The sequence below is a fragment of the Capsicum annuum genome, chromosome 4, assembly GCF_002878395.1.
Source record: "Capsicum annuum cultivar UCD-10X-F1 chromosome 4, UCD10Xv1.1, whole genome shotgun sequence".
Lineage (NCBI taxonomy): Eukaryota > Viridiplantae > Streptophyta > Magnoliopsida > Solanales > Solanaceae > Capsicum > Capsicum annuum.
Genome location: NC_061114.1, coordinates 8,638,383 through 8,661,695, shown reverse-complemented (window position 1 = coordinate 8,661,695; position 23,313 = coordinate 8,638,383). Strand labels below are relative to the sequence as shown.

At 36.5% G+C, this 23,313-nt stretch overlaps 1 protein-coding gene and 1 pseudogene across 1 annotated transcript; one reads left to right on the top strand and one right to left on the bottom strand.

Moving 5' to 3' along the window:
- The first annotated feature begins 3,119 nt into the window (after window positions 1-3,119).
- LOC124897621 (TPR and ankyrin repeat-containing protein 1-like) lies at window positions 3,120-12,782 on the top strand. Its single transcript, XM_047410646.1, has 12 exons — window positions 3,120-3,224; window positions 4,120-4,641; window positions 5,143-6,159; window positions 6,380-6,704; window positions 6,914-7,169; window positions 7,244-7,460; window positions 7,984-8,339; window positions 8,432-8,938; window positions 9,229-10,414; window positions 10,737-11,078; window positions 11,169-11,406; window positions 11,991-12,782. Exons 1-12 carry the CDS (start codon window positions 3,120-3,122, stop codon window positions 12,491-12,493), a joined length of 5,574 nt encoding a protein of 1,857 aa, XP_047266602.1. The 3' UTR covers window positions 12,494-12,782.
- Window positions 12,783-17,615: 4,833 nt separating this feature from the next.
- LOC107869198 lies at window positions 17,616-21,177 on the bottom strand (annotated as a pseudogene).
- Between the last annotated feature and the right edge of the window lie 2,136 nt (window positions 21,178-23,313).

Genomic DNA, 23,313 nt, shown 5'->3' with positions numbered 1-23,313 from the left:
AAAAAAATCTCAAAATAATTATTATTTTAGAAATTTAAAATTAATGCAAACCGTTCTCTGCATTGATTTTTACAAAAATAATATGAACATAAATAAAAATCAGCCTCCCGAGGTTTTTTTAATATATAAAATAAATTATTTTTTTATTTTTTGAAAAAAATATATTGGGAGGTCGTTTTTCTATTTTTTTTATTTTAAAAAATCAACCTCACGAGTTTGATTAAGAATTTTTTTTCTTTACTATTATTTTGTGATTGCAATTATTAATTTTCGTACATAAAATGATTCATCGATATCTCAACAATTTTTTAACACCTTAACATATCTACAAACTGATAACTGATAAGTAGAGTCGATAACATTTTCAAAATCAAACCGAACCAATTGATATGTAACTTTATATTTACTTGTTCCAGTATAGTTCCTAATTTATCCTTATAATTAACTAGTCATTTTCTAAAATATTAAATTTTTTATGTTTAAAGGATGATATAATTAAATTATTATATTGTTATCAGGGTTGTGGTGCAGTGGATGGGCTGCTCCATCCTTAAATAGAGGTCGAGGATTCGACCCTAGGTATGGAGAAAACTCTGCTGGAAGCGCTGCCACGTTAATGGACCCTGCAACGCGTGATCCGAATTAGTCGGACTCCAATGCAGGCACCGAACACCGGATGGGAAACCAAAAAAAAATTTATTATATTGTTTATCGTTCTTTAAAGAGTAAAATATCTAGTACTCCTGAACTATTATCAAATTTGCTACGACATAGTCTAATTTTATGGGGGGTTCTGTTACCCTTGAATTAAATTTTAGCGTATTTTTATCAATCTTTTTAGCAAATGTGGCACCTTTTGTCAAACCTTTTTAGCTGACGTAACACCTTTGACGTAGGCCTTATTTTATGTAATAAAGACGTCACGTCAGTATAAAAGTGCAACAAAAATACGCTAAAATTGAGTTCGGGGGTAATAGGACCCCTGTGAAGTTATTGGAGTATCTCGTAGTAACTTCGATTATAGTTCAGAGGTACTGACTTCTTTAAATGGTATGTCAAGTCAATACAAAATAAGTAAAAAATAGACGGAGAAAGTAGCATTTAACAACAACAACGACAAAAAGAATAATATGAGATAGTCTTGGAGTAACTGAATAAAGTTTACGGGTTACGTTTAAGTCGTGTAAACAACTCCTTAGAGAAGTAAGATGAAGTTGCGTACAGTAGACTCTCGTAATCTAACTTTTACTTGAATTCTGCACATAACGAGAGATTGAATGCACCGATGGAACACACTTTTTTTAAAAAATAACAATAACAAAATAATAATGAGATGCATGAATACATTATTAATAGGAAAATGAAAAGACTGCCCTTCCATTTCCCAATAACTACTTGTTTCTTCTGATTTTTTTTATTTTTTTGTATTTATATATTACTTCATTTTACCAATTAGAAAGCAAACATAGCTTATTTAAATACAGAGAAAGATTTTAAAGAAAAAAGTTTGATCAATTCTCATTTTTAATATAGTGCTTAATTTGTGCTTGCTACATATATAATATTGCTCCCAAAGGTTAATCTTTTTTAATTTTTTCTTTTGTTTCATTACTTAAAAAATTCATCTAATTTGCTTTTCATTTGTTTATGGTTACAGCGGCGGAGTTAGAAATTTCGTTAAGAGGTTCAAGATTTAATATATATATATATGTGTGTGTGAGAGAGAAATAATTTTTGGCCTATATAATTTGTATAATTTTTTAGAAAGGTGTTTAGCTAGTCACCCTTCAATACATGTCACGTAGAAATCAAAATGGTTTTTAAGGAAAATATATGATTTTTAATTCTATTTTCTTGTGTTTAGCATGTAAGTAGAAATATTATTTTTAAAATGTTCGTAGAGCTTGTTTTCTCTACTTCTGTCTGGATGTCATTTATTCATTTTTAAGAATTTATTTGGTAGAGAAAATATTTTTCGAAAATTTTAATGACCGAAAATGAACATTTGAAACTTGAAAATATTTATGAAGAATGCTTCATGAGGAGGAAATTAAAACCATATTTTTTTCTATTTTTTTAGTGCTTATTAGTATATAGAGGCAGTGTCATAATTTAACGTATTTAAGTTTCAAATTTGCATCAATTTAATATTTCTCTTAGTTCGCAATTAAATATTCACACATATTAGTAGATTTTTGGAATATATATGGTTTTGTTGTATATAGAGTCAAAAGCTACTGAATTCGTCCAATCTCTATTATTTGGTCTGCATGCAAAGTTCTAACAGTAACATTCATGTTTTGTTTTTTTGTTTTTTTTTTCGTCTGTGTTTTTCAGGTGTTTTAGAAAAGAATCTAGTCGACTTTTTTTTTGCTTAGTTTGCAATTAAATATTTATACATATTAGTTTTTGTTATATTAGTTGAGTTCTTAATACAAATAGTCTATCAAAAAGCTACTGAATTCGTCCGAATATGTAGCTCCATCCTATTTATATGGTCTGCATGCAAAGTTCTGACAGTAACATTCATGTTTTTTTTTGTTGTGTATGTGTGTTATTTAGGTGTTTTAGAATAATCTTAGTTGAATAGCAAATTTAAGTGACTTTTTTACTTAGTTCACAATTAAATATTTATACATATATGTAGTTTTTGTTTTTTAATTTGTATGTGTGTTTTTTGAGGTGTTTTAAAAGAATCTAGTTGAATATATAGCAAATTTTTGTGATTTTTTTTCTTAGTTTGTAATTAAATATTTATACATATTAGTAGATTTTTTGAACTAAGGTCTGCATATATGTAATTTTTGTTGTACTAGTCGATTTCTTAATAAAAATATAAAGTCTAACGAAAAGCTATTGAATTCGTCCGAATCTGTACCTATGGCTGCATGCAAAGTTCTGACAGTAACATTATGCTTTTTTTTTTTTAATGTGTTTTTTGCATGCAAATTTGTTTGATTTTTCTTACTTACTTCACAATTAAATATTTATACATAATAGTAGATATTTGGAAATATTAAGGCATGCATATATGTGATTTTTGTTGTACTAGTCAATTTTTTAATACAAATATAAAGTCTTAACGAAAAGTTACTGAATTCGTCTGAATCTTTTTTAGGATGGAGAAGAAGAAGCATATTACATGGGCTAAAGATGATTTCATTGATTTGGTTTTATCATGGTCTATTAATGATATTTTTGATGAAACTTTATATCAAAATAAGGTAATTCTCTATTTATGTGACACATTTTTCTTTGATACGTGTCAAACGTACACATTTCCTTTTATGTTTTTTGAAAATCTAATCTTAGAAGCATCTCCAATTGTATTGTTAATAACATGATTCATGTGTGTAAGCAATGATTAGCTGAAAAGACGTGTAACTCTTCCATAAGTTGCCCCGACTCTCCAAATATGTTGAGGTACCTGTGTAGGATTGTTTAAAATTGCACTACTTTTGAAGGATTCGACACGCATCTGATGCTATAGTATCATAGCCTAAATGGACTTGGCTCCCTTCCGGAGGGATTGAGTGATTAAGTACATTTAAGCAAACTACCAGGTCCATCCTTGTTTGGACTCCGATCCATGCTCGGCTTGTTACGCCTGGATATGAAAGGGGTGTTCGGAGTGGTTTAGAGTCTGACATGAGCTAGTTTTTAGTGTTGAGTTAGGTCGGATTGTCATATCTTTACGTGTTGTTTGAACCAGATACATTCCTGTTAGGGCTTCCAATCCACGCTGTAGGTGATCCTGAGCGTGAAGGGGGTGTTAGAGTGGTTTAAATTCCCATACTGATTGAGGAATGATTGATGGTCGGCTTATATGCGCTTGGACAATCCTCCTGCCATAAGAGGCAGAGTCAGCCTAATAATAGGGGCTTCGTCCGAACCCCCTTCCACGTAAAATTATACAATTAATACATGGTTTAAATGAATTTTTTTTATGTATATATTGTAGATGTTGAACCCCCTTCGGTGAGCTTTTCTTCAGATTTTGTACCCCATCAGTAGAAATCCTGATTCGGCCTCTTCCTGCTAGTTTGGTGTAAATGGTGTTTTTATTTCATTTTCATGTCCTGTTATCATGTTGTCTTAATTTAATTTCCTAATGTCTAGGTGGAGAAGATCTCCGAATCATTCGAGTCCGTGGATCATTACTTGAGTTCTTTCTCCTTCCCCTTACTCGAAGAATCACGAGCAGATATTGCTGCTTCTTTAAAAGACATAGTCAAAGCCCCATTTGCTGAATTGATCTCCGTTGATGAAGTAGAGCCAAATGGATCATTGGTTTTTTCTGTTGAGTTCGACTATTGGAGGAATAAATGTAGTGATGGTCGGGTTCCTTATAGCACTTCGTGTGGTGATATTGTTGTTATCTCGAGTGTTAAACCTGAATCTGCGAATGACCTACAACGATCAGGATATTGGACATTTGCATCTGTTATTGATGCCAATGAGAATGACACTTCGACTAATTTTATAGTCAGAGTTCCTCCAAGTAGTGGATTCGTCAAGGGAAGACGTTCATGGCATGTAGTGTTTTTGGTGAATGTAATGCCAAGTAGCAGAGTTTGGAACGCGTTGCGTGTGAAAGAGAATTGGTATATGATCGAGAAAGTACTGTGCCCCGTGCACGAGGTAAGTAATCTTATTGATTTGCTTGTTTTTATTGCGCGTTTGACATGAAATCGGTGTTATTTGAGAGAAATAATAGTATTTGTAGTGAACATTTTTATCTTAGAGTTCTTTCTTTTCATTGTTGATCAGTTTCCGAAGTTGTATTTTTTAAAAAATAAATTAAAATTTATGTTCTATTATCTGTCCTGAGCCGAGGGTCTATCGGAAATAGCCTCTCTACTTAATCTGAGGTAGTGGTATCGACTGCGTACACTTTACCCTCCCCAGATCCCACCTTGTGGGAATACACTCGGTATGCTGTTGTTGTTGTAATGTTCTTTTGTCATTACCTTATTATGTTGATGCATAATTTATTTTTGAACATGAACTGCGTTTCTTTCTCGAGTGTCTTCTTTTTCTAAGCCTTGTACTTTTATTTTCTCGAAAAATGTATTTCGTGGACATTGTAAACACTTAGTTCCTTGTTAATTTACACATTTCTTGATATTTGTCTTCATGCAGAAATCGATCGAACAAAAATGTGATGTTTGTTCAGAATATGATGGACCAGTTGGAGTAGTTACGTCCACGCTGTTGTCTAAGTTGAACGATTCTCAGGCTAATGCAATCTTCACCTCTCTAGCCGCCGTGAAGTGTCACCACAAGGCTTCCTTTGGACTTATCTACGGTCCACCTGGAACCGGAAAGACTCATACGTTAAGTGTAATGCTTATTGCGCTGCTGCATATGAAGTGCAGAACTGTTACTTGTGCCCCAACTGACGTAGCAGCAGCTCTAGTTGCTTTCCAGTTGGTTAAACTGGTCCGGGAGTCATTTAAGAATGAGTTCGATGGCTTTTGTCCGTTGGGTGATATACTCTTTTTGGGGACCAAGAACTATGCGGATGTTCAAGTTGTTGCGGAGATTTCCCTCGAGTATCGTGTCAACAGGTTGATGGAGTGCCTTGCAGCAGAAACTGGTTGGAAGGACTGTTTACGTACGGTGATTAGTTTTCTGGAGGATTACCAATATTTCGATGTGAAGAACGAGCTAATCAAAATCAAATCCCGATTTAGCAGGGCTGCTTCATCTCTCCGAAGATGCATGCTCGTAATCTGTACACATGTACCTATACGGTTTCTTGGAGAAGGAAACATTGAAAAAATAGTGCGATCTCTCTCCGTACTTGATTCACTCGAGGAGATGCTAATTCAGCAACCATTTGGAGTGTCGTTGAGTAGCGAGTGCCTTGTTCTGAAAGATCTTCAGAAATCTCTCGGGACACTGGATTTTCCTAGCGCGACGAGTAAGGGTCAGATAATAGAGTTCTGTATCCAAATGGCTTCATCGTTTTTCTGTGCTGCTTCTACTTCATATAAGCTACATTCAGTCGATATGAAGCCATTCGACTTAGTGATTATCGATGATGCCAACCAAATGAAGGAGTGCGAATCAGTATTGCTCCTTCAACTTCGAGGTTTGAAGCATGTCGTTCTAGCTGGAGATGAGTGCCAACTCTCATCGATAGTTAAGAGTAGAGTATGTGTTGCTTTTCACATGCAATTTTTACCGAACTTCAATTGACATAGTCGAGCCTCTCTATAACGACGTCGTTTGTCTTAAAACTTTTTTGTTTCTATAGCGAAATGGTGTTATAGTTAACATGAAAATTGGTTCCAAAGAAAACGTGGTTGCTTATAGAGAGGTCTGACTGTATTTTCACTATTTTTATTAATAGAACTTTATTACTCGATACCAGATTTCGCGTGAAGCTGGCTTTGGAAAGAGCTTGTTTGAAAGACTCGGTTCGTTAGGTCATGCAAAGCACATACTCAACATACAGTACAGGATGCATCCTTCGATAAGCCAATTCCCAAATTCGGTTTTCCATCGTAGGCAAATCCTTGATGCCTATGATGTAGATCGTAAAGCCTATGAGAAAATGTATCTTGCCGGACAGCGTTTTGGTCCGTATGCCTTTATAAATGTTCCGTGGGGAGAAGAAGAGCTGGATAATCTTGGGCATAGGCGTAATTTGGTTGAGGTTGCGTTGGTAATGCAATTACTTCAGAGCTTGTTCAACGGTATAAATCATATCAACGAAAACTTGTCATTTTGTACAAATTTTCGTAGTGTCTGATTAATTTGGCTGGCGTTCGGCCGCTAATTCCCACTTTTAACAGATTGCCACACTCTTGAGCTGATGTTGGGCCAATTTGCATGACAGAGATTGTTTTTGTTGCTACCATCGATATGTCCTTTTTGACACTCGTATACGATTCTAATTTTGCAGCTTGGAGTACCTCGAAGATGAAACTGAGCGTTGGCGTAATATCACCCTATGCTGCTCAAGTTTTGGCGATAGAAGATAGACTTAGTCAGAAGTACAATAAGCATGCAAATTTTGAAGTTAACGTGAAGACAATTGACGGATTTCTGGGATGGGAATACGATGTTGTAATAGTATCTACTGTCAGATCTAATCATGCTGGATCTGTTGGCTTCTTGTCTAGTTTTCATTGGACTAATGTCACATTGACCAGGGCTCGGTACGGATTAACTTCTTACTGCTTCTTCACCATTTGGATCATTTTGTTTTGTTTATGACTTTTTTTCTTCGTAGACATTGTCTTTGGATATTGGGCAACGAGCAAACATTAATGAATAGCAACTCCATCTGGGAAGCACTAGTACGTGATGCCAAGGATCGTCAGTGCTTCTTTCATGCAGATGAAGATACGGACATGAGGAAAACAATTTTAGATGTCAAGAAGGAACTCGATCAACTAGATGATTTTCTAAATAGGGATAGTATTCTATTCAAAGAAAAACGATGGAAGGTACACGCATTTGTTAGTTTCTCTTGCTTTTGTTACGTAGAAAGATGGATTAAGTTTTATTTCGGTCTTTTGTTCTTAAACTTTTCTGAATAAAACTTTGTGCAACTTAATCTAATCGCAGACTGGGTAGACGTGGAATGGAAGAGTTGTATAGAAAGACCATTTATAACAAATTCACGACACTCTGACCGTTCATGCACTCTAATCTTTTCTCTTCTAAGCGTATTCTTCCAGTTATCTTTGTGGTTTTCTCGTATTTTGAGCTCTATACATTGTTATGAAGGGACTTTCTTTCAATAGAAAGTTTATATGCTTCGTCTAGGGTACAATGCCACTACTCAAATCATATTGTCTATCTGAAACTGCCTCTCTACCTCTTCGGTCCCCACTTGTGGGATCTGAAATTTGTGTGGTTTTCCTTAAGTACAAATATCCGACCTCCTTTTACTTGTTGTTTATTCGCAAATATACATGTAGCGTTGCAGTTGATTTACGTATGCGACTTTTCTTTTTGGTTCTTCAGGTCGTGTTCAGCGAGAATTTTAGAAAATCATTTCGAAAGTTGGCATCCTCATGCTTGAGAAAGTACGTGTTGACTCTTCTCGTTAAGCTTGCTAGTGGATGGCGCCCGAAGAGGAAGAACGTGGAGTTAGTTTGTGAAAGCTCAAATCAAGTAGTAAACCAGTTCAAGGTCGCTGAAGGGCGTTATATCGTTTGTACTGTAGATATTCAGAAAGAGATCATATATACACAAGTTTTAAAGGTTTGGGATATATTGCCTTTGGAGGAGGTTCCGGCGTTTTTAAGACGTCTTGATGCATTATTTTTGATGTATACTTATGAATTCATCGGTCTCTGTAAGGCGAAGTATTTCGAGGGGTAAAGTGGTTTTGTGTTTAATCGCTCCATTGTTCTCAATATTATGATATACTTACATTTTCTTCGATTTTAACTATTCGCCTTCTGTTTAGGGATTTGGAAGTTCCAAGGACTTGGAAGACTCTTCGTGTTGTTCAATATAAGAGGGATACTGAGAGCGAATTGAACCGCGACTCAGGATATGTTGAAAGTTCGAGTGTGAGTGAAAGTTTCTTGTTAATGAAGTTTTACTCCTTGTCTTCAGGTCTCGTCATCCATATGCTCTCCGATAGCCATGGTGAAGGAGTAGATGTACCTTTCGAAGTTACTAACGAAGAGAGGGAGATTATCCTTTCCCCCAAAAGCAGTTTCATACTTGGCCGCTCTGGTACTGGGAAAACTACCGTGTTGACAATGAAGCTTTCCCAAAGAGAGCAACAACACCACTGTTCGATTCACGGGTTAAATGTATCTGAGGTAGCAGGAATTGGATCATTCGAGGAAACTGAACAGAGTCGGTATATCGGAGAGGCTAGCAAGACTACCTTGCACCAGCTATTTGTGACAGTTAGTCCGAGACTATGTTTTGCGGTCAACAAACAAGTTTCACAACTGAAAAGGTGATTGATCTAAGATCACCAGCTACTCTATTCATATACAATTTATAATTTCTTTACCTTATGCAACTTTTTAGATATGAAAAAATAATTACATTCGAAAACTTTTTTCATGTGTCTTATGGTGCTTAGTTTTGAGTTCAGTGCACGTGTCATTCAAGTATCGTTATGGTAATGTTTACATTATGTCGGCGATGTTAGTGACATGGATGTTTGATTGTGTTCCTAATAGGCATCGAGACTGTTGATCGTAATATGTGTTCCTCTGACTGTTACCGCTCTTCGATTTACAGGTTTGCTCTTGGTGGAAGTTTCTGGGCGGAAAGCAGCTTTGAAACTGATGATTTGGATGGAATGACGCGGTTTAGGGACATACCGAATTCTTTTATTGACATTCCATGCAAAAACTACCCTCTTGTGATAACTTTCCATAAATTCTTAATGATGCTCGATGGATCTGTAGGTTCTTCCTACTTTGATAGATTTAATTTGAAGTGGAAACCTTCGAAGGACAAAAGCTTGAGGGCTGTTGCTGTAGAAACATTCATACGAGAAAAAGAAATCAATTATGGCCGTTTTTGTTGCTCATATTGGCCTCACTTCAGGAGTCAGTTGACGAAGAATCTTGATCCTTCGAGGGTCTATATTGAAATAATGTCTCATATAAAAGGTGGGGAACGAGCTCGGGATTTTCGTGATGGGAAGCTTAGCCGTGATGCTTATGTTTCCATGTCTAAAAAACGTGTCTCAAATTTAAGCGATGAAAAAAGAGAGGGACTTTATGATATATTCCTAGCTTATGAAAAGATGAAGGTGAAGAGAGGCGAGTTCGATGTATCCGACTTAGTTAATGATCTTCATCTTCGACTAAAGCGTCATCCTCTCGGTGGTGACAAAATGGACTTTGTATATATCGATGAAGTTCAAGATCTGACGATGAGGCAACTTTCTCTTTTCAAATATATTTGCAGGAATGTCGATGAGGGGTTTGTTTTCTCCGGGGATACGGCCCAGACTATTGCCCGGGGAATTGATTTTCGGTTTCAGGATATAAGAAGTTTGTTTTACACCGAGTTTGTCATGGATTCAAAGCGTATTGCTAGTAGAAATGATAAAGGACATCTATCTGGTGTTTTTCAATTGCGTCAGAACTTCCGCACGCATTCTGGTGTGCTCAAATTTGCTCAGAGTGTGATCAATCTTCTGAGTCATTTTTTCCCTCGATCTGTTGATGTATTGGAACCTGAGACAAGTCTGATAGATGGTCCGGCTCCGGTGTTGCTCAAGCCCGGACATGGTGAAAATGCTATTGTTACTATTTTTGGGAATAAGGGAAATAGCAGTGGAAAAATAGTCGGCTTTGGTGCGGAACAAGTAATATTAGTACGTGATGAATCAGCAAAACAAGAAATCTATGGTTTGGTTGGGCAGAAAGCTCTTATTCTGACCATCGTTGAATGCAAAGGGCTCGAATTTGAGGTATGTCTTCTGGTTACTTGTTGTACCTAAGATATCAGTCGAAGTCTAATTCGTTGTTCTTATTTACTTTAATTTTGGTGGTAGTTGCATAGCTATTATTTAAGTGCTTAGGTTTAGATAAAGATATGCTACTCGTAAGACAAAACAATGGCAGACCGGGCTAATATCTCTTCTCGCTTTACATTTGAATCGGCAGGCCAAGTTTGCAATTGCGTTGTACGGAGATCAAAACCGTGGAGAAGTTGCTGAATAGATTATGTTTTTTTTTGTTATATCTTGTATTGAATTTTCCTCATCGTGATACTTCGTTGATCATTTGTAGGATGTACTCCTGTACAATTTCTTTAGCTCCTCGCCGCTTGGAAGTCAGTGGAGAGTCATTTATGCGTTCATGAAAGAGCGTGGTGTTGCCGATTTCTCCTTCCCAAGTTTCTGTGACACGAGACATAATATTTTGTGTTCTGAATTGAAGCAACTTTACGTTGCTATTACTCGTACAAGGCGAAGATTGTGGATCTATGAAAGTGTAGATGAGTTTTCCCGTCCTATGGTCAACTACTGGCGAAACTTGTCTCTTATAGAAGTGAAGAATGTAGACAATTCAGTCACGGATACTTTGCAAAGTTTTAGCACTCCGAAGGAATGGAAATCCCGGGGAATGAAGGTCAACTCGATCTTTCTTATTCCATTGCTACAACTAAACGCGCTCTCAACTTCTTTTCATCGTCCTAAAGTTTTTGCTGTTCTCATGCAGCTTTTTTGGGAGAAGAATTATGAGATGGCACTTATGTGTTTCAAGCAAGCAGGAGAAACGGGTTGGGAGAAAAGGGCTAAGGCAGATGGTTTGATGGCAACTGCTGAACAACTTCGTTCTTCAGATCCCAATAAGGCTCGAACCTGTCTTCTCGAGGCAGCTCAAATCTTTTATTCTATCGATAGATTTAAGTCTGCAGCGGACTGTTTCTATGACGTGAAAGACTATAAACAGGCAGGTATGACATCGGTGATCTTGCAACATTGCTCTCCCCGAGTTCCTGACCTTGTGTTATTTTCTTTTTCTACTCTGCAGCTTTGTTTGGATTCCAAGTCTTTTTGAGCTTTTAGTAAGCGTTCGTCCTATATATATCATATGCTTTAGGGTCTTTCGAGCATATTGATTGACAAAGGTGGACCCGTGATTTCAACTTTATGATCTCTGGATTTTAGAACGACTGCTTCAAATGTTACTAAATGGGTTCTAAGCTTAATATGTTGTCCGTATTTAATAATTTTTTTGACACAACTGCATTGTTTGAGCAAAAGCTACTAGGTCCGGCTAAGCCTGTGTTCTGTCTTTTCGCTCAGCCCCCTGTTGATTTTTAACGCTAGGTAGACCTCCTTTGGTTCATTATGTATATTGTCAGTCTTTTTACTAAAATATCGAATTTAGTTTTCTCGTTGAGCTATTTCTGATCTTTAGAGCTAGTAAATAGGGATTTCCTTTGCAATATTCCTCGCGTCAACGTTACTTTATCATGAGAAATTTTCATATACAATCATTTTTTTCTTCTGTTTAACCTGCGAAACTTATATGCAGGTACTATTTATTTGGATAAGTGTGGTGACCTGATAAAGGCTGCTGAATGTTTTTTACTGGCTGGGCATTATAAGCGGGCAGCGGAACTTTATGCGAAAGGAAATTATTTCAAAGAGTGCCTATCAGCCTGTACCAAAGGCAAATGTTACGTCTTAGGTTTAGAATATATCGAAAACTGGAAGCAACGTGCTGGTCAGCGCAGTTATGCTGGGAAAATTGCTGTCGATATTGATGAAATCGGGATTGAGTTCCTGGAGAATTGTGCAGCTAATTATTTTACGCTCAAGGACCGAGAATCTATGATGAAATTTGTCAATGCTTTCCCAACGAAGGAAATGAAGCGGAGATTCTTAATGTCTCGAAAATGCCTTGATGAGTTGCTTCTTTTAGAACAAGAATCAGGTAACTTTGCTGAAGCAGCAGAAATTGCACGGCTGAATGGAGATATTCTTCGCGAAGCTGACCTTTTCGGGAAGGTTGGGGACTACGATAAGGCATGCTGACTCGTCATTATGTATTCGCTTTCTCACTCGTTGTGGATGGGTGGAAGCAAAGGTTGGCCTTTGAAATCATTCGTGCAAATGGAGGAACTCGTAAAGAAGGCGATGACATTTGCGCGGCATGGATCAAATTTTGAAACCACGTGCATTGAGGTTGAAGTTTTATCGAATGAGTTGGGTGACTGGACTGACTTAACGCGTATTTTCAGCGTCTCTGTAAACACCTAATTTTTGACCAAACTGAATGTTTTACGTCATTTAGTGTTTAATATATACACTTAATTTTTATCTTATTTTACAAGATTGCTTTTAAAGTTTGGAAAACTACAAAAATAAAGTCATATTAAAATAAGTTTTTTATTTATTTATTTTTATTACTTATTTATTTATTTTAAAAAAAAAAAAAAAAAAAAAAGATAAAGTCAAATCCTAAATCTACCCAAACCACCCACAATCCCCCACTCCTAATCAACCTCCCCCACTATCCCCACACACTACCACAACTACATACTACTATATAAAGCACACAAACATACTACGTAGGGGACTATAAAAAACACACACACACGGCTGAAACAAGAAAAAGAAAAACCACTACTAGTATACTACTAATACTATATACACTACACACGGAAAACAAGAAAAAAAACTATACTACTACTACATTACTACTACACTACTGTTATATATTATATATATGCACAAAACACACTACCACTACTATGTGTTGCAGTGCATGTTGTGGACACAATAAAATTGTAATATTTCTAGCCAATATTTCTAGATGTAAATTTCATTTTTTTTCTCATGAGTTGAAGTTTTGCTCTTATTAGTCTGTTAGAGTCTTTAAAATAAGATGTTTCACATCCCACAAAATAATCTAGATTTATGGTTCTACTTAGTCCGGTTTGGTGCCGAATAAGTTTTAAGTTTAACCATGTATCGAAATTCTTAACTTTCTTTGTTTTCAAATATCATGGTTTGTCAAAGTTGAGAAATTGATGTGTTACTACTTTAATTCATCTCAAACTTTTATATCTTTATCATAAGAATATATGATTATGGGGTCATTACGAATCCAGTTCGAATCAATCTAGTCTACATGTTTACTCATCACAATCATTTGTACGAGAGCAAAAATTGACGATGAAGTCGGAAAGCCCTGCTACTGACCATTCGTTATAATTAAATTAATTTACCTTTTGAAGCCAATCAAATTGGGTTGGGGAGGTTTAAAACCCATTAGGTGTGTATTTGGATTGGGAAAATAGGGACGACTTATAAATGCCGTAAAGGCGCGAGAAATGTGCCTAAATTTGTGGTGAGGCCGAAAAGTACTACTATCGGTAAGCCACACGTCAGTAAATAATTTCAAAATAAATTAAAAGCGGGAGGCAAACAACTTTTAGGTTAACAAATATTATGAGTCCTACAAAAAAAAAAAAAGTTAATTTAAGCCAGATGTAAGTCATTAAAGCGACCGTGCTAGAACCACGGGACTCGAGGGGTGCCTAACACCTTTCCCTCGGTCAACAGAATTCCTTATCCGAATTTCTAGTTCGCAGATCGAAAAATAAAAATTAAAGAGTCATTTTCTTCTTGAACAGGGATTCAATAAGGTGACTTGGAACACCCAAACTCAATTCCAAGTGGCGACTCTGTAAATAAAATAATCCCTTTTCAAAACGTCACTTTAATTGGAAAGACCCATTTTCTCCAAAACCAACTCCCTAGCGGGGTCAGATGCGGTAAAAACGAGGGTGTGACAGTCTCTAAGAAATGTCAAAGTTTCCTTGGTGAAATTTTGTGCTGTAGAAAAATCTTGGATTTTCATTTTCAATATGATGTGACGAAGTGTGTCAGGGATGATAAGTTATCGGGTAATCTAAGTGTTTCAGAAGAATTGATTCCGTGCTGCCCGGTTAGTGTTGGTACATTGCATCACTTTTGGAATTCGTGGAAGAAGAATGTCGTTGATGTTCTTGATTCTCTTGTCTCGGAGATATTGATTTTGGTGAATTCAAGGGAATTGGTGAATTCTGTCAAAAATACTTTGGTGTAAGGCGGCAATTGAATGGTCCCAGCGTTACGTATGTTCTTCTGCATCCAACAGCCGAATGGGTCAAGAATATAAAGACCTCCGTAATAAGACGGAACAAACAAGTGGTATTCATTGATGCTCGGCATTTTGTCTCTGCTGTTCATACTCATTGGCATACAGCATTACTCGTTGTTGGTCTGAAGGTTCTCGAAACTCTTGCATCCCTCTATGAGTTGGCTGCAAAGTCGATGACTTTATTTCAGCAAAGCTTGTGCCTATTATATGTGTACGAGATTGCAAAGTTTGTAATCGCTTCCAAACACCATCTCTTGAACTGTTTTGATTTGAGAATACAGAATGTTCTGACACTCGTGTCGAGAAAATACTTTGAGTTGGTTTTCCCCCTCGATTCCAGGCAATCAATGGAGGACAGTGTGATGCCTCTAAGGAGAACGGAGCTTTCCCGTTATTTACTTCAAGTGTGTATTGTTCAAGATATTTGCACCAGTGATCATCTTAGCTATGGACAGATCGTAAGGATGATGATCGTGTGCCTTGCTTTCGGAAAACTTCCTGAGGAGCTGTGCGAGAGTATTGTTGGAAGTATCCCATCAGATGTCTCGTGGAAGTCATTCATCGAAATTCTCTGTTGCATGAAACACAGAGAATGTCGGGAAGACTTTGGCAACGTCTATCCCAAATGTTCAGAGGAATCTATGGAGGTTACGTTTCTGCAGAAATTTTGTGAAGCTTTGCAGGATACCGTTAGTGCCAATTGGAAGAAAAAAGACGAGAATTGGATGAAAATCGATGACTGTTTATCCCCTGGTTGCTTTTTGTACCTTGTTGAGCGTTTTCTGATTTTGGTATCTCAGCATCGTGGAATCTTCTTCACGATTAAATCTTCATTTGTGGAATGGCTGATCTCTGAGCAGTTTGAAGCTCGACCAACTTCCAGGAATGCAATTGCCACACCGCTTTTAGAAAACTTTTATGATTCCGTTCTTGTGATGGTTCAGGAACTCCTTTATGATAATGTTGGTACAGTTGAGTGGATTGCACGATCGAAAGTCAATGTTAATCTGTACTATAAGAAAATGGTCTTGAGATTGGTGTTTGTCCTGTGCTTACTGTGTGTGAACTGTGAGAAATACTACGATGTTCTTTTCAATGTGCTCAGTATCGATGATGTTAGGTACCAGTTTCCGGAGGAATTTTGTGTCATTCTTCAACGAGGAATAGAGAGTAACAACATTCAGATCAATGATTTTGTAGAAGCTTTTCAAAGTGGTGGAGATACTATTATGGTTGTCAGCCTTGGCGAGATGATTGTCACCGGAGTTGAGTATTCCAACGTTGTCTCCGTGCAGTTGGGAGAAAACTGCCTCAGAGAAGACATCCTGAGTTCGTTGCTTCCAGCAAGGACCGACAGTTCAATAGATCAATCTGTCACTATTCCAGAAGTCATGTCTTGCGTGAATTTATCCTCTCATTGTGGCAATCAACCAAAGATTTCGGCTGCTAATCCTGTGTTCTATCAGCACGTGCAAATGAATTGGTCCGTATTTCAGGAAATGTCTGATCTGCTGAAGTCTACAGGCAGTCGATCTTCTGCAAGTGTATTGACTGTTAGATTTAAGGTGAGCGATGTGCAGGGCTCAGGTCAAATTGTTCGTTTTGTAATGCTTTTCTCTTTTTCGATTTAGTTACTGAACTTCTGTTTTCGTTGTTTTAAGGAGGAAGTGAGTGCCAATGTCAACTTCTTAACTGCCGCAATTAATCTGTGCTCGGAGAAGAAACTTCATGTTGACGCGGGCATGATGGAGGAAGCGCGTAATATGCTTCAGGAGTTGATACAACTCCATTCATTGATGACTACAAGGTTTGCTGGTTCTTAGCTTCTTTCTATTCAAATTTATGTTTGTTGTATCATTTCAGATCAATAAAGCGTAACGCCACCATTCGCCTCTAAATTTAGTTTGAATGTCGAGGTGCTGACGACATTGCTGCTGTCGAGTTCTAACTATTAAGTGTGTATTATTGATCATATATTTCTCTTACCTTGCGGCCAAAACTTTAGACCTGTCATCGTCTAACATTTGCATCAACTTACAACATTTGTAGTCCGTGGTCTAATGTTTTCTCATAAGATTTTTAGTGTGATAAAAAAAAGCGTCATTTACGTTTGTCCCTCTTGATATGGTGCAGAACTGTGGGAAAGATAAGCATTGAACACCAGCTAAAGAGCTTGTTGTCGAGACAACCCAAGCTAGAAGTTTTCTTGAATCATTTCGTTGTGCCCAAGGGTGTATAGCCATCGCGTTAGGGAACCAATGCGCGGTTAATCTTGATGTAGCGTGCGATGAAGTTGCTGCGACAGACCCTCTTCCTTCTGCTAGTACTTCTGAAACCCGAGGCGGTAACCAAACATCCAAATCATATGATAAAAAAGTGTATATGATATGGTTTGTTACTGTATTCTCTGTTGATTTTTGTGTTGTGAATACATTGTGTTGAAGTGCACTCTTTTGTATAGGTTCATGGGAAGTTGTTTGGATGGTTGTTACGTATTGTTTCACCGTCTATCGTATTATGTTGTATTGTATTCTGCTGTATTATTTAGACAAATGAATGTGTTTGTATTTATTGTATCATTTTCTATTGCTACTTAATGTTAGATATATGCAATTTGAAGGAAAAAGATACGATAAAGAATAAAATATGATCAATAGATCATAAATAAAGATGATAGTGACGTGATCATGTTAAATCAAGCATTACGTAAACTAGTGACGATTGTTTTAACAGTACTTTAAAACACATTAATTGTCACTTTTTTCAGAGTTTCACGCCTATCAAATGTTTCCTTTTGTTATTTGAATTAATTATTACAATTAGTAATACACCTCAACTATCATGTTTCCTTTTGTTATTTGAATTAATTATTACAATTAGTAATACACCTCAACTATCAGTTGTTTCCTTGTCTTATCTAAACAATCATTGATAGTTCAATTAAAAAATCGTTGAGGTGCGATACGAACCTCCCACCAACAACAAAAAAAGATTATTTTGACTAAAATATAATATAAACTATCGTATAATACATATCATTTCCTTTACAACAACAATACAAAAGAGTACACTTTAATACACATAAAAATGCACATAAAATACAATAGTAAACCATATTATCATATACTCTTTTTAACATATGGTTTGACATATGTTCACTTCTTCCTATTTCCTCTTCTGTTTATTTGACTTCCCCTTCCCTTTCCCCTTCTTCCTTTCAGCCTGGTTACTGCCTCGTGTCTCGAAAGTACTGGCAGGCGGAAGAAGATGATTCGTCGTAGCAACTTCATCAGACGCTACATCAAGTATCTCCGCGCATTGGTTCTCCAACACGACAGCACAAGTATCTCTGAGCACTGGTTCTCTAATACAAGTATCTCCGCGCATTGGTTCTCTAACACGACAGTTGTACCCGGTGGGCACAAGTATCTCCGCGCATTGGTTCTCTAATACGACAGTTGTACCCGTGGGCACAAGTATCTCCGTGCATTGGTTCTCTAACACGACAGTTGTACTCGTGGTCACAACAAACTGATCCAAGAAAGCGTCTAGCTTGGGTTTCTTTGACAGCAAGCTCTTTAGCAGATGTTCAATGCTTTCCATTTCCAGACTGCTGCATAACATCAAGCACAAATTAATTCAACAAGTTTTCAGTTTGAATACAATATAAAAGATCAACACGAATTTCTCTTGCAACTTATAGACCGTTTAGACCACCGCTATACAAAGATTTTGATCACAGCGTAAAAATGACCTGATCGTGTAAAACTGTTTACACTGACTGGTGTATCATGTAATTCAACAGACATAAATTTGAAGAGTAAATAAAGCAGCTAAGAACCAACGAACCTTGTATTCATCAATGAATGGAGCTGTATCAACTCCTGAAGCATATTACGCGTTTCCTCCATCATGTCCTCAGCAACAGAAAATTTCTTCTCCGCACACAGATTAATTGCAGCGGTTAAGAAGTTCACATTAGCATTCACTTCCTTCATAAAACAAGAAAATAACAGAAGTTTTTATTCTCCATTCCTCGTTGAAGAATGCCATAAAATGTTATCATACAAGCTGCTACCCTCTTCTTGGCAATACAAGAAACTTTAGTATCATAAAATGTTAAATATGATTTTCGTTCGGGAGAATAAAAGCCTGAAGGACCTGCTACACCCTTCTTGGTAACACAAGTACGGTCTAGTACCATAAAATGTTTGCATTTCTTTCGCAAGAAGTAGTGCCCGCAGGACTTCAAAAAGTAGTGATCTTGCTTAAATTTCTGCTGCATGAACCCCTTCTTCATCATCACCACTTTCATTTCTTTCATTATCCTTTTCCTTACCTGTGCCTAGTAACAAACTTCTCTGATCTACTGGAACCGCATTTCTTTTGTAGTTCCAAACAAGCATTGAAACATAATCCTGAGGTGAGACCAGACCTTGTTCTTTTAGGTAGTTCTGTTGCTCCTCCAAAGTTTTCCGGTCGCTCAGCTTTATATACTCCAGCAGTGCCTTCTCATGATCAGGCCTCCAAGCCATTGGAAAGGGTGTATAATCTGTTTCCGGTACCAGGGACATGCGGGTGTACATGAGCCCATCAATTGATTCCACCAGACCCATCCTCAGCAAATTGTGGTATTCTGGTGACTGTCCCTTTTTCTCCTTCAGAGGACGACTAAGAGTCCTAGAACCAATCTTGTAAACCTTTGCTCGTGATCGAGGCTTGTATTTTGCAGCATAGAGCTTAGCAAGTGAACCCCTAATGATATACGAGCAAAAATTAACAATCTTTTTTCTATTATCAGCATACCTGAACCATTCCACCATTGTTGACAAAAGCTTATTCATCTGAGCATTTGTATGCGCTTGAGTAGCATGAAACATTCTAAAACACGGTTGTGGATCTGGATCCCTGTCTCCCTTGAGAAGGTTCAACTTTCTAAATTGTTTAATGCACTGTTTCAGGCTAGCTGTGACAGACAACAGTGTCCCTACACCCTTTTCACTAATGATTTTCCCGCCAGTAGCAGTATATTGGAGTGTAGGATAGACAACTCTACGGCACAATACATGATCAAGAAACATAATACCTTTTGTTATGTGTTCAATAGGAAGGCTCTCATTGTCAAGCTTGAGCATGTATTTCTGATCACAGAACTCAATCAACTGCTTTCTTAGTGTTGCGGCATCTGCTCTTGGTCCCCTTACCCCTATTAGAATGTGACCACCAAACCGGATGTAGTCAATCTTCCTGGTCTTGTCAGGCCCACTGGTAGGAACAAATTCAGGCCAAGAAGTATTTCCTTGTTCTATTTCCCCTTCTGGACTATTCCAAATAACATCATTCCTCGAAGGCCGATAAAACTCCTGAATCTTACCTTCCATCCAGCGGTCCAACTCATCAAGGCAAACATTAGCCAGAAGTGGACTGAGTATACCACAATGCCCCCATGAAGGAAATTTATCAGCCTCCTCTGGAGCAAACCCAAAGAATGATTCCAGCCAGTACGGATCAGGCTTCGGCTCATCATCTGCTAACACTCTCTTCTTCTGATACTTTCTTTTCGTCTTCTTCTTTTTCTCAACATCCTCGGTCCTAGTAGTTATCACAGGAGTAGTTAACGCAGCCTTTATCAAATCAACCACCTTCTTATCTCTAACATCCCTCATTAAAGCACTAATAACCATCCCAACCTTCATCCCATCCAAAACTGTACTTAAATCCCCTTTTATATACCACAAATACCCCGCAAAATTTCTCCTAATAACCCTCAAAGCTGTATGCGCAGTCTCTAACAGGTCGAAAAGCAAATGACTTGTCCGAAAACCTAGCCTCATAAATCGGCTCCAATATCATAAACAAAACCTCCTGCACTATCCTATCCTGAAACGGACTAGGCTGCGTTGTCGTCAATATAGCTTTAATTTTCCTCTTAGACAACGACGCGTATTCCATCTTATCCCTCGGGGACATAATAAAGAACTCCAACCTAGCACCCCATTTAAACCTATTATCAAGAAGTGTGCATTTCTCAATGCCAATAAATCCTCAAGTGCTGAACGCGTAATCAGCTGATACTTTTTGATATGCCAATACCCATAACTCAAATCTCCTTAAATAATCAGTTAAATTACTAACTGTCTTATTGGGTTCTCGAAAACTATCCATCCACATTTTACAACAAAGTGATATACTATCTTCTTTCATCAAGGTGGATGGATCATTCGGGTCAGGCGCTCTTCTATTATACATAAATGCACGAAATACAGTATTTCTAGGGTTACAAAAATTATTTTTTGGTGAAAAAAATTTGAGTACCCGATAACTAGATAATACTGTACGTTGATGCATCAGAGATTTTGCATTTGTGAGTGAAAAATTCTTCGTAATTATTCAAAATGAAAGATTGGAAAGAAAAATTGAAGATAGAATTGAGTTCTGGAGAGAATTGAAAACCTTTAAACCCCATTATTGAACCCTAAACGGGTCGACCCACGAGTTGGTTCGGTTTAAATTGGAGGGATTCAGTCGGGTTGTCTTACCCGATCCAGAATGAGGGTCTTTTTTTTTTTTTTTTTTTCATTTTTTTAAAAAACTTAGCCCAACCATGGCATTAGTTATTTACATTTTTTTTTTTAATAGTGGTAGAATTTGGTGGTAATACTTTTGACTAAATTTTCTTCTTTGTTTGTGGTAAAGTTGGAATCTTGTTGGTTGGACTCTTTACTTATTTTATTAATTTCTTTCGTATTTTATTCTAATCGGAGGCGGATTCAGGATTCAGACTCTTTGGGTGTTAAGTAAACTTATCGATAGGGGCGAAGTTACCTTCGATGAAAGGTGGTCAGATGCACACCCTTCATCGAAAAATTATGTGGTGAATAGAGGTTAAATGTTAATCATAATGAGTGTATATTTAATTTTGCACACTCTTAACATAGCTGAGAATAAAATTTGCACATCCTTCGCTGAATTTCTGGCTCCGCCACTACTTATCAATTAAATTAATCAAATTATTTATTTTTTGATATATAGGACAATTAACCTACCAATTAATTAAAAAAAACAATAATAACATGACAACTTGATCTTTCAATAATATTTCTAATATCATAATATAATATTCATAATTCATTTAAATGGTAGAATGTATACCTATTGCCCTGTTGTAGTCAACAATGCTCTATATCAATATTTAAAAACAACTGCTACAAACTGAGATCGAACACACGACCTATGTATAACAAAAGTGACACTTTGCCACTTGCACTAGATAGTGCTTTGGTATTATGGGTGGCAGATTTAATATTTGACTATATCGGTCTATATATATATCTATATACATAGAGTTTCCGTCGAAGTTTGCGGGTGGCGTGCCACCCTCACAGTAATGAATAGATCCGCCCCTGATTCTAACACAAGTTAGCTAGGTTTTATTTATTTATTTTTTAAAAAATAACATCTTTTACTTTTTCTGTCCTATTTTAATATGAATGTGATTCTTTATTTTAGCAACTGATTCTTAATTGTGGTATTCTAATTTATAATGAATTCTATGATACAATTTATATATATATATCCCTTTTCACAATTTTTTTGCAATACATTGTCTAGATTTTGTTTATATTTATTTTTGGTTCCTAATGTATGTACTTTGAATATAATTTTATAATTTGATTATATTGTAAAGATTATGTTTAATCATATTGTTCTGATAATGCCATCATAATATAGTTTCTGTTATGCTACTATGTCGTGTTTTTCTTAAAGATTATGTTTAATCATATTGTTCTGATAATGTCATCATATTATAGTTTCTGTTATGCTACTATCTCGTGTTTTTCTATTTAATACTAGTGGTAGATAGAATCTTTTATTGGACTTTCACGAAATTTTATGTAAAGATAAAGTTTAATCGTTTGAATCTTAAAATTTAAAATGTACCCCATAAATTGGACGGAGAGAGTATATATTTTTTTAATTCATATATTATATGTAGAATGAATCAGATTTTAATATCAAATATTCGTTCAAATTAGTCTATTATCATTATGTCTATCGATTTTTTTTTAACAAGAGTTCAACGTATATTATGCGTATTAGAATTTTAGAAATCAGTATGGTAGTGTAATTTTACTTGAAAAATATTACAGGTTATTGGATCACTATACAACAATAATGGCCAAAAAAAAGAATATGTTAGTGCATATTCTTAATGAATTCAACAAATTGATGCGATGGTTTGACAAATCACTTAAGGATCAAAGAGGAGGAATGCCGCGGTTAGTCTTTTACGTTGTGTCTATTGTAGGTTCAGCTAACGCTATACCTTTATATATTAGAGAAAAGACATGATTTTCCCCCTGAACTTATCGCCTCAACTCACTTTAGCACTTAAACTAAACTTTCATTTATTTACCCCCTTAACATCTTTAAAGTATATTTGTTTCACCCCTAATGCTGACGTGGCATTAAAAAAAAAAAGGGGGCACATTTATTATTTAAAAAATTATATGGTCCCACTTATTTTACACACACACACACACACATATATATATTAAAAAAAAAAATCAACCTTTTCTTCTTCAATGCCCCCACCCTCCCTCACCTCTCATCCCTACCCCACACCCCATACCCACACCCACACCCCATACGCTTTTCTTCTTCTGTACATCATCAAACAACAATACCCATTGAATTCGACTCGAAA